Source organism: Miniopterus schreibersii, assembly GCF_964146895.1.
Source record: "Miniopterus schreibersii genome assembly, chromosome: 2".
Lineage (NCBI taxonomy): Eukaryota > Metazoa > Chordata > Mammalia > Chiroptera > Miniopteridae > Miniopterus > Miniopterus schreibersii.
In genome coordinates this window covers 177270514-177285597 of record NC_138102.1, presented here as the reverse complement: position 1 = coordinate 177285597, position 15084 = coordinate 177270514, and the positions used below count along the sequence as shown (strand labels likewise).

Genomic DNA, 15084 nt, shown 5'->3' with positions numbered 1-15084 from the left:
CTTCTCTTTCACACCAATGTTTCCATCTTTCTCTCTCCCCATCTCCCTTCCTCTAAAAATCAATAAAAACATATTAAAGATGGCTAAGCCACACATTTATGGAGTGGGCTTCTCATCTGTATAAACTCCCACAGCTGCCTCAGTTAGATGGAGTTGCCACAGCCTTGCTGACACTTGGAACATTTCCTGGGGTTCCAAACTAAAGTGTTGTTGGTTGCTTTCCTTTCGGTCTCTTTTACTAAACAGGCCTTGATTTGCAGCACAATCTGTCAGTAATAGAATCCACATGGGGGGGTCGAAACAAGATGGCACGTAGATAACAGCTGCACCTGCTGCCTCCCCCAACCACATCAAAATTACAACTAAAATACAGAACCACCGTCACTCAGAGCCTCCTGAGATCTGGCTGCACAGACGCCCCACAGCCAGGGAGCTGAAGCAGCACCGAGAGCGGTAGGAGGGGCGCAGACGCCGGCGGATCGGGGCTGAATCGCGGAGATGCGGCCGTGGGAGCACATCTGGTGCTTCGGTTGAAACCTGGGAGGGAATCTCGGCGGCGGAGGTTTCCCTGAGGAGGGAGGAGGGAGGAGGGAGGGGTCCCAGCCCCACAGCAGGCCCCCAGCCCAGGGCTCCAGGGCCAGGAAGAGACGTCCCCACAACTCCGGGCTGTGAAACCAGCGGGGACTGTCCCTGAGGGTCGCGGAGGCTGCGGGAGCCCCAGCAGCTCCCCTTAAGGGCCCGGCTCGGACTCACTCGGACGCTCCCTCTGAGCCCAGCGCCGGGCAGCAGCCTGAAAGGACCTGGGACACTCGGGGAGGAACTAACCTGCCTGGAGTCGGGACGAGAGGTGGGGGGTGGCTTCCTCCCAGGCAGAGGGGCTGGAGGAGGCCTTGGCTCCTGTGGCGAGTCCTCCCCGCACACAGCCGGCAGGCAGGCGCCATGTTTGAGTCGCCAGCACCTGACTCACCTTTGGCCCCGCCCCGTGATTCCCGAGGCCCCGCCCCTCCCCACCTGCAGCTCATCCAGGCCATTTCCAGGGGCTTTTCTGTGCAAGTGGCCTCTCGAGCCTCATGCTTAGGACTCTCCTAAAATCTCTCAAACAAGCAGCAGCGGGCCCCATACGGCTTGATAAGCAGCCCCAGGCCTGGCACTAGCGGCAGCTGCACTGGCTCATAGCTTGGCCTCTCCTGGGCTCCTCCAAGCCCAGCACAAGTAGCAGCCAACTACGGTTTGCTGTGTAGCTCATGCTGGGTGGCCCTGGGCAAGGCACTGGCACAGGCTGACTTTGCACCTCCCAGGAGGCCCCAGAGACAGTGCACCTGGTGGGCAGACTCGACCACGCTGGATTACAACCCCACCACATCCACGAGGGACACTCAAGGGGCGCACTTGGTGAACACCAAAGCTCCACTGAAGTAAATCCTGATCCATAAGGGTATCTCCAGCACAGCAGCTCTTTTGCTGTAGTTGCAGCTGGTCCTCACAGCTGATTGGCCTGGGGGTCAGTTCCTCCCAGGGATGCCAACAGCAACCAAGGCTCAACTACAACAGGACAGTGCACACAGCCCACACAGGGGAGCACCTAGAAGGCCCAGCTCAGGTGACTGGGGAGGCTGAGCCACTGGACCCTACAGGACACCTACTACACAAAGCCACTCTACAAATTCCAGGAGACACAGCAGCTCTACCTAATACATAGAAACAAACACCTGGAAGCAGCCAAAATGTGGAGGCAAAGAAACATGTCACAAAGCAAAGAACAGAAGAAATCTCTAGAAGAGGAACTCAATGAAATAGATCCAAGCAAGCTGACAGATACAGAGCTCAGAATAATGGTTATAAGGATGTTTAAGCAGACTGTTAGGGAAATAACTGAGAAAATCGACAACATACTAAAGTACCAATTTGAAATGAAGGCTACAGGAACTGAAATGAAGAATAATTTACAGGGAATTAACAGTAGAGTAGAGGACGCTGAGAATCAAATCAGCAATTTGGAACATGAGGAAACAAAAAACACCCAACCAGAAGAGCAAAAAGAAAAAAGAATCCAGAAATATGAAGATAGTATAAGGAGCCTCTGGGACAACTTCAAGAGGCCCAACATTTGTATTATTGGGGTGCCAGAAGGGGAAGAAAGAGACCAAGGAATTGAAAACCTATTTGAAAAAATAATTACAGAAAACTTCCCCTACCTGGGGAAAGAAATTGACTTACAAGTCCAGGAAGCACAGAAGGTCCCAAACAAGAGGAACCCAAAGAGGCCCACAGCAAGACACATCATAATTAAAATGCCAAAGGTTAAAGACAAAGAGAGAGCCTTAAAAGCAGCAAGAGAAAAGCAATTAGTTACCTACAAGGGGGCACCCATATGACTGTCAGCTGATTTCTCAACAGAAATTTTGCAGGCCAGAATGGAGTGGCAAGAAATATTCAAAGTGATGAAAAACATGGAACTACAACCAAGATTGCTCTACCCAGCAAAGCTGTCATTTAGAATTGAAGGTCAGATAAAGAGCTTCTCAGACAAGGAAAAGCTAAAGGAGTTCATCAGCACCAGACCAGCACTACAGGAAAAGTTGAAGGGTCTTCTTTAAGAAGAAGCTAATGAACAAAAGAATCTGATTGAACTAAATAAATCCAGAGACACTGACGCATGCAACAGACGATCATATTTCCGAGGAAAGAGGGAAGGGGGGTGTTGGATGGGAAGAGATTAACCAAGGAAGTTATATGCATAACCCATGGACACAGTTAATAACGGGGTGAAGGCCTGGGAAGGGGGTGGGAGTGAAGTGGAAGGGATCAATTGGGGGGAAAAATGGGATACCTATAATACTCTCAACAATAAAGATAAATTTAAAAAGTAAAAAAAAATAACCCAAACAGAATCCACATGGCATAGGATCATTAGCGGGTGCTGCAGTGTCCACAGCATAGGGAAGGCAGAGAGAGGAAGGGGGGGCGGTGCTGGCATTGCCCAGTCCTCCACGCCCATATCAGGAAGGACAGAGGTCTGCACTGGAAATACTCCAGGATGTGGCCTGGGAGGCGAGGCTGGTGTCTGTAAACGGCAAAGCTCTGGCTGCAGAGGTATGGAAATGAGACAGCTCTCTGCCATAGGTGTTCTAAACCTGTGGCACAATCATGCTCCCAACTGGGCTCACATTGCACTGGGCTGTACTATTAATAACAAGACAGCTATAGAAGCTTCCCCTTCAAGGAGCCCGAAGAGATAAAAACGGGACTGTGGAATGCACGCCTTACCACCGAGGTGATGGGCCATGGCAAAAGCCATGTGTGATGTGGGGTTCACAGGGCAATTTGAGTATCCATGGCTGGGGGGGGGGAGATCACAGACTGACCAGGCTCTCTTCCTGGGTAGAGAGAGTCTTTCTGGATGCTTTTCTGCAAAGTAATCAGTTTAAGATTGGAAAAAAAAAAAAAAGCTGTGTCCCGAGAGACCAGATTTCAGTAAAACCGTCACTTAACCAAAACGCCCAGCATGTGCGTGTGTGTGTATGTGCATGCGTTAGCACAGGTGCCTGCACATTAAAAGGAGTCGCTGAATGTTGGTTTAAGACAGAAAATAACATCTCAAAGGCAACCTGATTTTTCTCAACAAGCAACAAGGGAATTATTCACATCAGTTATTCACTCTGCAGAGCTGTGGATGTCAGAGGCAAGGGCACCAAGCTCCAGTTATACAAAAGTTTTTTGTTTGTTTTTAATTAATTCCTGATCTTAGCTCGTTACTCCTTCCTAGCAAATGTTAATCCCCTGTCCTGAGCACATGAAACAAAAGGAAGCGGCACCTGGACTAATTAATCCTTTTGGTCCCAGGATCCCCACCTGTGAAATGAACTAGATAAAAATCAGTGGCTCCCGAAAACTGCAGTGAAGACTGGCCCTAGGGCTGAAGTCTCAAGAGTCACCCTGGGAGCTTCTTAAAAATACAGATTCCTGGGCCCCACGGCAGGGACACTGCTGTGGCCTTAGGGAGGTGTTGTAAACAGATTTAGACTCTCTTCACGTGATTCTGATTAGTAGTGTCCGATCCACATGTCCATGGATCTCTCCAGTCCTGACAACCTGTTCTCAACATTGGCCACGTGAGAATCACAAGGGAAACTTGGAAAAAACCCTTTTTCGGGGCTCCACCTGCACAGGTGGATTTAATTGCTCTGATAGGTCCCAGACACAGGGATTTTAGGTGAGCGCCCAGGTGATTCTCCTGTGCGGCCTGTGCTGTCCGTCTGGGGTGGGGCTCCAGAATTTACATTTCTAACGAGTACCCTGATGGTGCTGGATTGGAGCCCACACTCTGAGAACCTCAGTTCCAGAGCCTTGCTACTCAGGGTGCGGCTCTGCCCAGAGTGGAGGCTTCCCCAGGAGCTGGTTACAAAGGCCGAGCCCGGGGGCCACCCGGGCAGGCGGTGGGGTGGACCAGGCCGCGACGCAGCTCCTGCGCACATCAGGAGCCCTGTGGGAGAGCCACTCTGCCTCGGGAACTTCTGGGATCCTGCTTTCATCGTATTGGGGGGAGGGATGAAAGGAAAGGTGACTTTTCCAGACCTTGGGCGGGTGCAGGCCCAGCTCCCCGCCTGTCTGGCCTCGCCCCGAGTGCACCGTGAGCCCGCGCAGGGAGTGGGCTCGTTACCTTGGCGTGGTTGTAAATATCCACGCAGTTGTCCGTGTTGATGCCTTTGGCACAGATAATCTCACAGTGTCGCTGCAGAGCCTCCAGCTGGAAAAACTTAGCCGCAGACAGGAGCTAAAAACCATAAAAAGAGCCCGTCAGAGGCTGGGAGGTGGGAGGGAATGAACAGTGGTGAGAAAAATCCTCCTGTTCCACGGTGGTGTCCCGAGGTGAGGGGACCAGAAATGGTGTCTGTACGTCACCTGGAAGCACGAAGGTGACACTGGAGGAATGAGACAGTGCTGGGACTCTGTCATGGGGGAAGGTGGCAGAGGGGAGGGGAGTGAGTGGAAGTGAACCAAACTCACATCTATTATAGCAGAGGTCAAGCAAACTGCCTAAAATGGTTCTTCCCAGAAATAAGGGCGAACGATACTATTTACCACGATGGTTATGGGTGTGGCTGGCTCCCGGTTCATCTAGGTCTCCAGTCAAATATCACTTCCTCAGAGAAGCCCCGGACCACCGCCTCCATCACCGCCTGTACCCGACCCTTTCCCCGACAGCCCTCTCACGCCAGACATGCTGTCACGCCTGTCGCCTTCCCCAGAGTCTGGAGGGCAGGGGTCCCGCCCGTTGGCATCGCTGCTGTACTGGGCCCAGAGCGCCGCGGGCGGGCGCGTGGCCGGGGAGATGCTCGGTGGATGTGCTGAGAGGCCACAGGCTTGGGGAGGCGGGGAGAGCGCTGAAACAGCAGTTCAAAGGGACAGGCTTTGGGGAGAGGGCTGGGGGGTGAGCTGCTGCTTTGACAAGCCCTTCTGTATTATTTACATGATCTAATATACGTTCATTATTTGAAAAGAATTTTTTAAAATGTTCACAAAAGAGCCCGTGTCCTGAGACCGTAGCCTGGTCCTGAGGTAGAAAAGTGTCAGAGGGGCGGTCCAGAGAGACAAGAAAATAACTTTTGGGGGGCGGGGGAGTGGCCACGGAAGCTTTCACGGAGAAAAGAAAGGAAAGGGCCACAAGGTGAATGCACAGCCCCTCTGGCTCCCACTATGTGCCAGGCACTGTCCTAGGCACCTACTACACAGGAACTCTTAAAATCCTGAAAACCCAATGAGGTAGATATTATTACCTCCATTTTACAGGTGAGGAAACTGAGGCTCAGAGAGGTTAAATAACTTGCCCCAGATCACACAGCTCAGAAGGGGCAGAGCCTGGATTGAAACCCAGTCTGGCCCAGAGTTCATGTTTTAACCACTGCGTGGGGTCACCTCGTGAACAACTGCCAGTGTTTGGACATCTCTGTTCAGCCAGGCACCCTGAACTTCTGACACCTGAATGGGCTCCTGTCTCTTTTGCTCAGGATCAGAGTGATTTTGGCTTTTGGTTCAAAGCTCTCAGCTTGGAGTAGGAAAGTGACAAAGGTTCCACTTCTAGGAAGGAGCAGGAACAGGTCCCCTGGAACAGGCTGAATCGCCAAAGGCAGATGGGGTCAGGGGCTGCCAAGGTGCTGTGGGAGTGAGGAGCGGTCAATCTCATGAAGCCAGGAGAGCTTTGGAACCAGCTTCCAGCTTCTGGGCGGGATAGTCCTGTGACTTGAAGGATGTTTTCAGAAGATATAATTCTCTTACAAATGACCAGGGACAAGTCACCAAGGATAGCTCCTGATGACGGTGTCTGAGCCCCAGCTGTGTTTGGAGTGTCAGCCTCTTCAGTAAATTTCCTTCATCCCACCCCCTGAAGCCAGTAAAAACTGGGTTTCACTGAAAGGGGTTGGGCTAGTGCACCGAGCACCCAGCCTTCCAGGGGGTGATGCGAAGACTCCTGTTCAGGAGGTCCAAGAAGTCAGGCAGGACCCCAAAGCCTGCATCCAAAGGAAAACCCAACACGGGTGCCCGTAGACCTGCTGACACGTGTCTCCCCCACCCCCCCAACGACACGGCGGATGCCTTACCTCCATTATCTCGTTGTTTTTAATGAGCAGTGACTCTGGGCCACCGTAGTAGAGATACTGCATGACCAGCTGCAAGAAAGGACACAGTAAGCAGAGTGTCAGCGACACACACAATCGTCTCAAAGCTGTATTGAAATCCATTTATTCTTCTAGAACCTAAATAGAGGCCAAACCAATAATAACGACCCTGAGGGCCATTTACACAGCACTCTCCATCCTGTTCTCTCATTTACACAAGGCCTGAAATTCTGCTCCTTAGTGGAGATCCTGGGGCTAATGGCATTTAAACGGCTCTGTCCCACGTGACCTCCAGATTTTGCCAGCACAAGCCTTATCTGCAAGGGGGTGAAACGCACCGTCGTTAGGCTCAAAGGCCTGGTTATGGAGTTGTTTTTCTTGGCAGCTGCCAACTTGCAAGAAGCAGGGCCTCAAATGGCGCGCACGCCCGTCCAGGTGCAGCCTCAGCTGCGTCTGGCTTTCCTGCGCCCGATGTTAAGCAGTCTTGGAGGGCAGCAACTCAGAGCAGCCTCATATACTAAAATTCTTCTGTCAGCATGGAAGTGAAGTGAACAGGCCCCTGGGAGCCTCTTCTGGGTTGGATTCAGCCCGACTTGGCCTATTTCAAGCCACAAATGAGGACTTTCTTCTTTTACGGGGAAGATGGCGGGTGCAGGGAAAAGTCCCCGGGGCCTGCTCCCTGCCCCTGCCAGGAGCTTGAGGCTCTTGTGGCCGGCAAGCCTTCCCCAAGTCAGAAGCAATTACAGGCCTTGATTGCTCTGGGGTGTGCTTTCCCGTGATGGTCTCTCATTCCGTGGATCTGTTGAATTTGTTGACTGCCTGTTGCAAGACAGGTTCTTATTTTAAGAACCTCCCCAATTAGTCCCAGGCCTAATGGTGTAAGTGCGTGCCCCCTTCCCGGGCACTCAGAGAGCTGGGGACACGTGCCTTTTCCAGCATTTAGCTCATGCTCCAAACTCTAATGGGCCTCAGCTTCTTTCCTCAGGTCTGGGGTGACTTTTAGGGAGGGCCTAAGGCCCCACAGCAGGGAGGCAGCTAAGAGATTAGGTCTGGGGGTCAGCCAGGCCTGGGTCTGAACCTCAGTTGGGCTGTGATGAGCAGTGGGAGCTTGGGCCACTCCCTTCACCTCTCTGAGTCCAGGTCCTATCTGTAAGGTGGGGGAAGAGCTCCCTGGAGGGGCAGCTGGAAGGGCTGAATGAGACGATGGGTAGCAGTGGTTCTCAGTGTGGTCCCTGGACCAGCAGCATCCGTCCGCATCACACGGGTTCTTGTAAGAAATGCAAATTCTCAGGCTGTAGCCCAGGCTTACAGAATCAGGAATTCTGGGGGTAGGGCCCAGGAATCTGCATTGTAACAAGTTTTCTGTGTTTTAACAAGCCCTTCTCTGCCTGCTGGTTATTGTGAAGCCTGTTAAAAGTCTGAGAACCACTGTAACTCAAAGCACTGGTTGTCCATCTTGGCTGCACTCTGGGATGATGGGAGGAGGGCGGAGGCTTCACAGTCCTGATGCCTGGCCCCAGCCCAGATTCTGATCTAACTGGTCTGATTTATGGCCTGGTTACTGGGCATTGTCAAAGCTGCCCAGGTGGTGAACCACTGGCCTTGAGCCTTACACACAGTAAGTGCTCAAGAACCAGGACCCATTCTTACCATTGTTCCAATTTAAGAAGAATATTCCAGAACCAGGCGCCAAGGCTTTGGCACCTGACAGGCTCGTTCGAATCCTGGCTCTGTCGCTAAACTAGCACTAGGACTAGGGGGTGCATCATGTAAGTTCTCTGGACCTTACTTAGTTGTTTTATCGCTGAAAATGGCAAGAATAATCCAGATAACTATGTCTAAGCAGCGGCCGGTGCCTCATTCACAGTTGGAGCCCCATTAAGGTTTCTTCACTGCCCTTCCCACCCCCTAATCCTAAGGCAAAGCAGCAGCTTCATGGGAACTTTTAAAATCAGCAACTGACGCCATCCAGAAAGGGCTGTGGCCACTTTGCTCTCAGTAGAATATGTGGTGAGGGGCTCTGCCACCTCCCCAGTCCCACCTTAGGGCTCCAGCCTCCTCTCTGCTCCCCCCACCCCAGAGGGACGGCTCACCCAGGCGGGCCTTGGCCTTGGCACCTCTTTCATCCTTTCCCCAAGGCTAGGTCCAAAGTAGCCTATTCAACAGGGACCTACGCTTAGCAGGGAGGTGTCTCAGTTACGCCTTAGAAAACAACAACCCACTTAAAAATGGCCGTGGGTCCAGGCGAGTGCAGGAGGCAAGCAATCACTGTGTCTCTCTCACATCGATGTTTCTCTCTCTCTCCCCCTTCTACTCCCTCTGAAAAAGCAATGGAAAAAAATAATCCTCAGGTAAGGATTAAAAAAAAACTGCCATGAAGCACCAGGTGCCAAGCTGAATGTTTCCTCATGTTGGTCCTATTTGCTAGTCTCTGCAAGGACCCACACAGAGGTGACAACGGTGAACTTGTTAAAATGGGGAAATGAGGCTCAGAGAAGAGAGTGCTTTGCCTACGGCTATTTGGGGAGAATTCCTTATTTTGAAGTTTCAACATAACCAAAGAAGTGCACCTCTAATGGTGGAATGCAGACTTTGGGGGCAGTGTGAGGGCTTGGCGTCTTCCTGGCAACCCTCTGAACAGCAGGATCTGGGGCACCAGGGCTGATGCTGGAGGGAGGCGCAAGCATCTGGCCTGTCTTCTCTCCACTTGGCTCCCACCAACGTGTCTTTTCAGTCTCCGATATACCTGAAGACCCAGCCGATGGACTGATAATCCCGTGCCCCCAAACAGACCATGTGACTTCCCACTTTTGTGCCTTTATGTTTATCCTGTTTCTGCCCCTGGAATACTCTCTCTCCCGTCCACTAGATGAGGAAACTGAGGCTCAGAAAGGTTGGGCGATTTGTCCAAGGTCACATTGGGGTCTGAGTTCCACAGCACGTTGGCTCACTCCTCTCTCTCACGCACCCCACCTTATACTATAATTAATTACTCAGTTACCCCTCTGGGCTGGGAGTCCCCAGGAGCGGACTGTCCTTACCCCTGTGTCCCAGGTCCCAGCAGTGTCAGGCACATAGCAGGTGCTCAAGTAACACTGTAGGGGTGAATGGATGTTAAATGGGAAGGGGTCAGGCGTGCAGGGGACTGATGATTTGCTGCAGCAGCTAATCCACGGGCCGAGGACCAGAGGGAAGCACCTGTGCCCCGCGCCCACCGCCACGGTGTCCAGGCCACAGCAGCGGCTCACCTGAAAGATGGGGTACTTCACATAACCGATCTCTATGCAGGTGCTGTCATTTGTTGGCTTGCTGGAGAGGAGCGCTTTGAACCTCAACAAGAACACAAAAAGAGAAAAAGACTCACAAACTCACCCACAACTCAGCTCTTTTATCCCGACTGACGTAGGACGACATCGTCACAGATTTCCTAATTTAACTCTCCCCCTCCCTGCAGGATACCATAATCCAATCTGAAGTTAAAACTCAACTGAAAAGAACCGTGTTATTTCTCAAACAGGTGATGACAACAGGACAAATACCTTTGAAAACCCCGCCCGTGCTGCAGGGCCCATCACAAAGGCTGCCTCCTCCAGGGAGTCTTCCCTGAGCTCTGGCCTCCAATCCCGCCCGTCCCCCTCCCACGCCACCCCCGCTCCAGGTGCCAGGGGCTGCTGCCCTTTCCGTTTCTGCTGCACCCTCAGAGCCCATGCCTGCCTGACGCATGGGGGTATTTAATCATATCTGCTGACTACCCAGGGCTCTCCCTGTGGCTGACCTTCTGTCTGGGGTTTAGATGCACTTTCCTGCGACTGACTAAACTATATGCTCCTTGAGGGTGGAGACCCTGTCATTGGAACACACGGATGCTCAATATATTTAGGAATAAGCTCTCTGTTCTTTTTTTTAATTAAACTTTTAACTTTGAAATAATTATAGATTTATAGAAGAGTTGCAAAGATAGTACAGAGAGTTCCCGTCTACCCTTCGCCCAGTTCCCCCTGCTATTCACCACCCTACACGGGCAACCACGGTGCCTTTGTCAAAACTGTTAACATCCGCACGGTATCAATTCGGTTTTTCTAGTGTCGCAACCGAGAACTATGCGGGGGGCGGCATGATTTTCTTGCGGTGGCAAAGCAGGTGTGTGGGATCTGCATTTGGTTTGGGGGCACTGGGGGTGCCGGGATGCCTTCAGGATCCAGGGAGTGCTGGTCAGGCACAGTCCTTCGCAAATGCCCTGGAAGCGGACTCCTCTCTCCCTGCTCGCCCCGGAGGCATCGCCCTCTCCTCTGCGCAGCTTCACCGTCCTGCTCGGGTCCCCGGATGATTGGGTTCTACACGGGCGACCCAGTTCACCTCAAACCAAAGGCGGAGGGAGGGCAGTGACGGAGCTGGCAGGAGGGTGTCAGGCTGCCGTCAGCTCCACAGTCAGGGAGAAGGAAGACTCAGGACCTGTATGTTTGGGGGGCTGATGCCAGAGCCCCCTGACCCCTGGGGAGCAGGCCCTGCAGGCCGCTGCGTGCGGGGCCTCAGGCTGGGCACTGCAGGGGGCACCTGGCGCAGGGCCCTCAAACCTAATTCACACTCGGCTCCCAAGCTCCGCCCACGTGCTCTACCTGCGGAGAATCACAGGCTCTGCTTCATATGCTGCCGGCGGCCCTCTATCTGTGTGGTTTTTTAATTGTAGATAAAAAGCACAAACATAAAATTTACCATCTTAACCGTTTTTAAGCGTACAGGAATGTTAAGTATATTCACATGGTTGTGCAACCAATCTCTAGACCTCACCATGTGCCCGTTAAACACCAACTCTCCCTCCCCCTCCCAGCCCCTGGGAACCACCATCCTGCTTTCTGTCTCTAGGAATCCGACTCCGCTAGTCCCTCATATCAATGGAATCACACAGCACTGTCTTTTTGGGGCTGGCTTACTTCGCTTTCCCTAACACTGCCAAGGTTCATCCATGTAGCCTTCCTTTTCAAGGCGGAATAAGGAATCTACACCCTACACTGTTTATCCATCCGTCCACTGATGGACACGGGGGTGCTTCTCCCTTCTGGCTCTTGTGAGTGATGCTGTGGACACGGTGCACAAATGCCCTATGCTCTCGAACCCTTGATTTTGAGAAGATAATCTGCCAGGCTAGTGGAGATACCCCCAAAACTGAACTTCGGAGCTCTCCAAACTAACGGTACATACCTTGGAGAGGCTGTAAATAACAGCACTCTGTGAGCATAAAATGGTCTTCCTTCCACCAGAAAGGTGACGTCAGACATTTCTTTATTGTTGAGGAAATGAGGGTCTAGAACAGGAAAGGGAAAATGGGAGCTTTAGCGGAGAAAAGGGTGAAGTGTGGATTCCAGGGGATGAAACACTCATGGCTGAGCCAGTGACCAAACAGGAGACAGGAGCAATCAAAGAACACTCAGATCACCAAAATGCAGTTTTTCAGAGATCTTCACAGCTTATTCGTGGGTAACAGTCGCATTTCCCCACAGAAGACTGAGTTCAGAGGCCTGCCAGGTGTGAAAGGTAAAACCTGCCCAGCTGGCCTCTAAGAATGTCACCCACCCGGCCGCCCTCCTCTTCTCAGGCTCAGTCGCCTCCCTGCTGATGGAAGTAGTTGAGAAAAGCTGCCCCCTGGCCACCGTGTTCCAGGTGACTTAAAATCCAAGCCCTTCTTTCCCTGGGTCAGTGGCAAATGAGCGAGTCCCTGCCTCGTCTCCAATAATAACGGAAGATGGACCAGTACTTCTTGGGCACTCACGGTGTGTCAGGCACTGTGCAAACTGGTACTAACACATGTAAGCTCCCTCCGTCCTGGGGGATGGAGAATGCTGCCAGGTGTGCAGTTGAGGAAACTGAGGCACGAAATGTTACAGTGACTTGCTTAAGCTAGTGACAGGTGAAGAAACCAGGATTTCAACACAGACGTTCTGACTCAAGGGCCTGCACTGTTAAGCACCAGGATCCTCCCATTTGCCTGTCATTTTAGCCATTTAGATCTGGGGCTGCTGAAGGTGCCAGTTTGTCCCTCCCCGGTGCTCAGGCTGACATTCTAACCACTGAGCCACACCGGCCAGGGCACCTTTAAGAGTCTATAAATTGAAGATTACTCAAGTTCTTGAGTCTGGGGACCCATCGCACTCCCAGCTGATATGAAAAAGAGTCTTCCTGCCCTGGCCGGTTTGGCTCAGTAGTTAGAGCACTGGCCAGGGCACCGAAGGGTTGTGGGTTCAATTCCCAGTTAAGGGCATGTACCTGGGTTTCAGGTCCGATCTAGATGCTCAATGAATGTTTTTTGAATGAATGAAAGAGTGCCTTGGCCATTGCTTCAGAATCTTGTTCTAGGAGCCTGTCAAGGACATTAGGCCCCTTCTTAGTCTAGGGACCTGCTTGTTGCTGATGGGCCCTTCCCCAGGGGTTAAAGGTTTGTCCTGAAATGGAAACCCAGCTGCTCCCTATGGGTTTAGGCTGCCCTAAACCATTGAGGGAGGGAACCAATCCCCTGGATTCCTGGGGACTGTGAACCCCAGCTGATGGGCCCACCCTGATTGACTGTACCTTGAACCCCTGGTCTGGCCCCATTTTTGCCCAGGCCTTAGATCCAGAATTGGCCTTCCTGGCTGAATCTCCTCACTCAGCCCTCAGCCCCTGTGCTGCCCCAGACAGTGGTGCTCCACTCGTATTCTCTGTTACCTCTTCCTATTAAGAAGATTTAATTTAAAACATATCAAATAAGCATAAAAAGTCAAAATCATCTATAATCCCACTACCTTCAAAAATTTTTTATGAATTCCCCCTCCCCAAACTTCTAAAACTATCCAGGTAAAGGGAAGAGAGGCTACAGAGGAAGGCCTCGGAGTTAACAAAAACCCACTTCTCTACTTGCTTTAAAGACTGTTAACAGTTTGGAGTGACTTTCTCCCTCTTCTCAGCAACCTGCCTCCCTCTGCTCACTTTCTCTCACTCCCACTGTCCACCTCCAATCACCCCCATCCTACTTCCCAAATTTATAGTATCTCCTCCCTTTAGCTCTTTTTACCATTCTCTCCCAGAATTCATCAAAATGGCAGGAGGACAATGTATCACAAAAAATCAGGCGTGTGCTCTGCAGTTTGCCATAGTCCCCGCCACTCCCTCTTGTCTTACCCTGAGCCTATTTAACTCATTTATATGACCTGCCTGGCCCTATAGAGATGCCAGTTTGGGACCCTTGTCACTGATCATTCTTATCTTTCCTTTATAGCAGGTCCTGAAGGAACCACTATTTGGCAACTTTTAGTCATCCTAGCTGGAAATGCTATGTTGAAGATGCAAAACGCTACATGTCCCCTATTCCATTTATTGATAATTATACATGTATTCTGCCCTTTTTCTTTCATATTGTGAGCTTTGAGGCCTGACTTTCTTCTCTTGTTCTAACCCTTGGAATTCCAAGGCTTGGCAAGAAAACGAAGACCTTAAAATTGCTGACGAAAGAAATCTCAGCAGGTTCAGGAGGAAAAAAAAAGTTCCTTCCTCTCCTGTAGCAACAGAAAAGCAGATTTTATGCTGTGCCATTAAAACAGCCCTTGCAAATATTTGCTCTAACAAGGGTGTCTCGTCTCGTAAGACACCTCTATGTCAGGTTATTGCTGTGTCGTGGGAATGTCACCTTCAATCTCTAAAGTCTCTTACTTTGATTGGTCTTTATAATTTGTTGCACTTCGAATATTTTAACTAACACCTGTTTTCTAAAGGGTGGAAATACTTGTGGTTTGGGTACATCCTGGTTTGCTCAGAGGAATGGGTGCAAAGAAAAAACAGGTAACCCTTGGCTCAGCTGCTAAATTCTCCATTTAGCAAAAAGTGGTCATTGCAATTAACCAGTTATTCATTCCAGGAACAAAAGTAGTTTAAAACAGCTCCATGAATTCAGCCTTTTCACGCACTTAAACTAGCTCACCTGTTTCTAAAGTGGTTTTGCTAAAGAGTAGAATTTTCAGAGGCTTCCATTGATCAAATGTTTCCCAGTCTTTGTAGGAAAAGGAGCTAGGAAGCAGGAAAGTGTCCCAACCTTCATTAGAAAAGGAATCCTTTAATATTAAAATATTAAACCGTCTTTAATATTTCATGGCTCCCTGTGCAGCAACGAGATAGGCCCCTGCGACAGAAGGCTCATGGCTCAGGTTTCAAGGCAGCTGACTATTTCTTTGTCTTTTTCTGGGCTGGTCAAGCTGGCTGCAGCGGCCCCAGGATCCTCCGAATGAAATCAGTGCCGGATGGAAAGGTTTCTCCTGGAAAATCCCAGAAGCTAAAACCACAGGATGGTGGGATTACGGCTTCGGGTGAACCTGGTTCAGACTCCCGATGCCTGCCTCCTGCGGTGGCCTGAGGATAACCTGAGATAGGGTCGGTCAAGTGCTCGGCTGGGGCAAGCTCAGTGCAAGGGTCCAAGAAGAATAAAAGTGATTACTGCTGCTCT

At 51.1% G+C, this 15084-nt stretch overlaps 1 protein-coding gene across 1 annotated transcript in view; it reads right to left on the bottom strand.

Moving 5' to 3' along the window:
- Positions 1-15084, bottom strand: part of ABTB3 (ankyrin repeat and BTB domain containing 3) — a 246289-nt gene that overhangs the window by 2407 nt on the left and 228798 nt on the right. The window contains exons 13-16 of the mRNA XM_081129818.1: positions 11817-11919; positions 9866-9947; positions 6600-6668; positions 4661-4774 (exon numbers count right to left, since the gene is read on the bottom strand). Of these exons, the coding sequence (XP_080985944.1) occupies positions 4661-4774; positions 6600-6668; positions 9866-9947; positions 11817-11919 (368 nt within the window). The remainder of the gene's footprint in view (positions 1-4660; positions 4775-6599; positions 6669-9865; positions 9948-11816; positions 11920-15084) is intronic.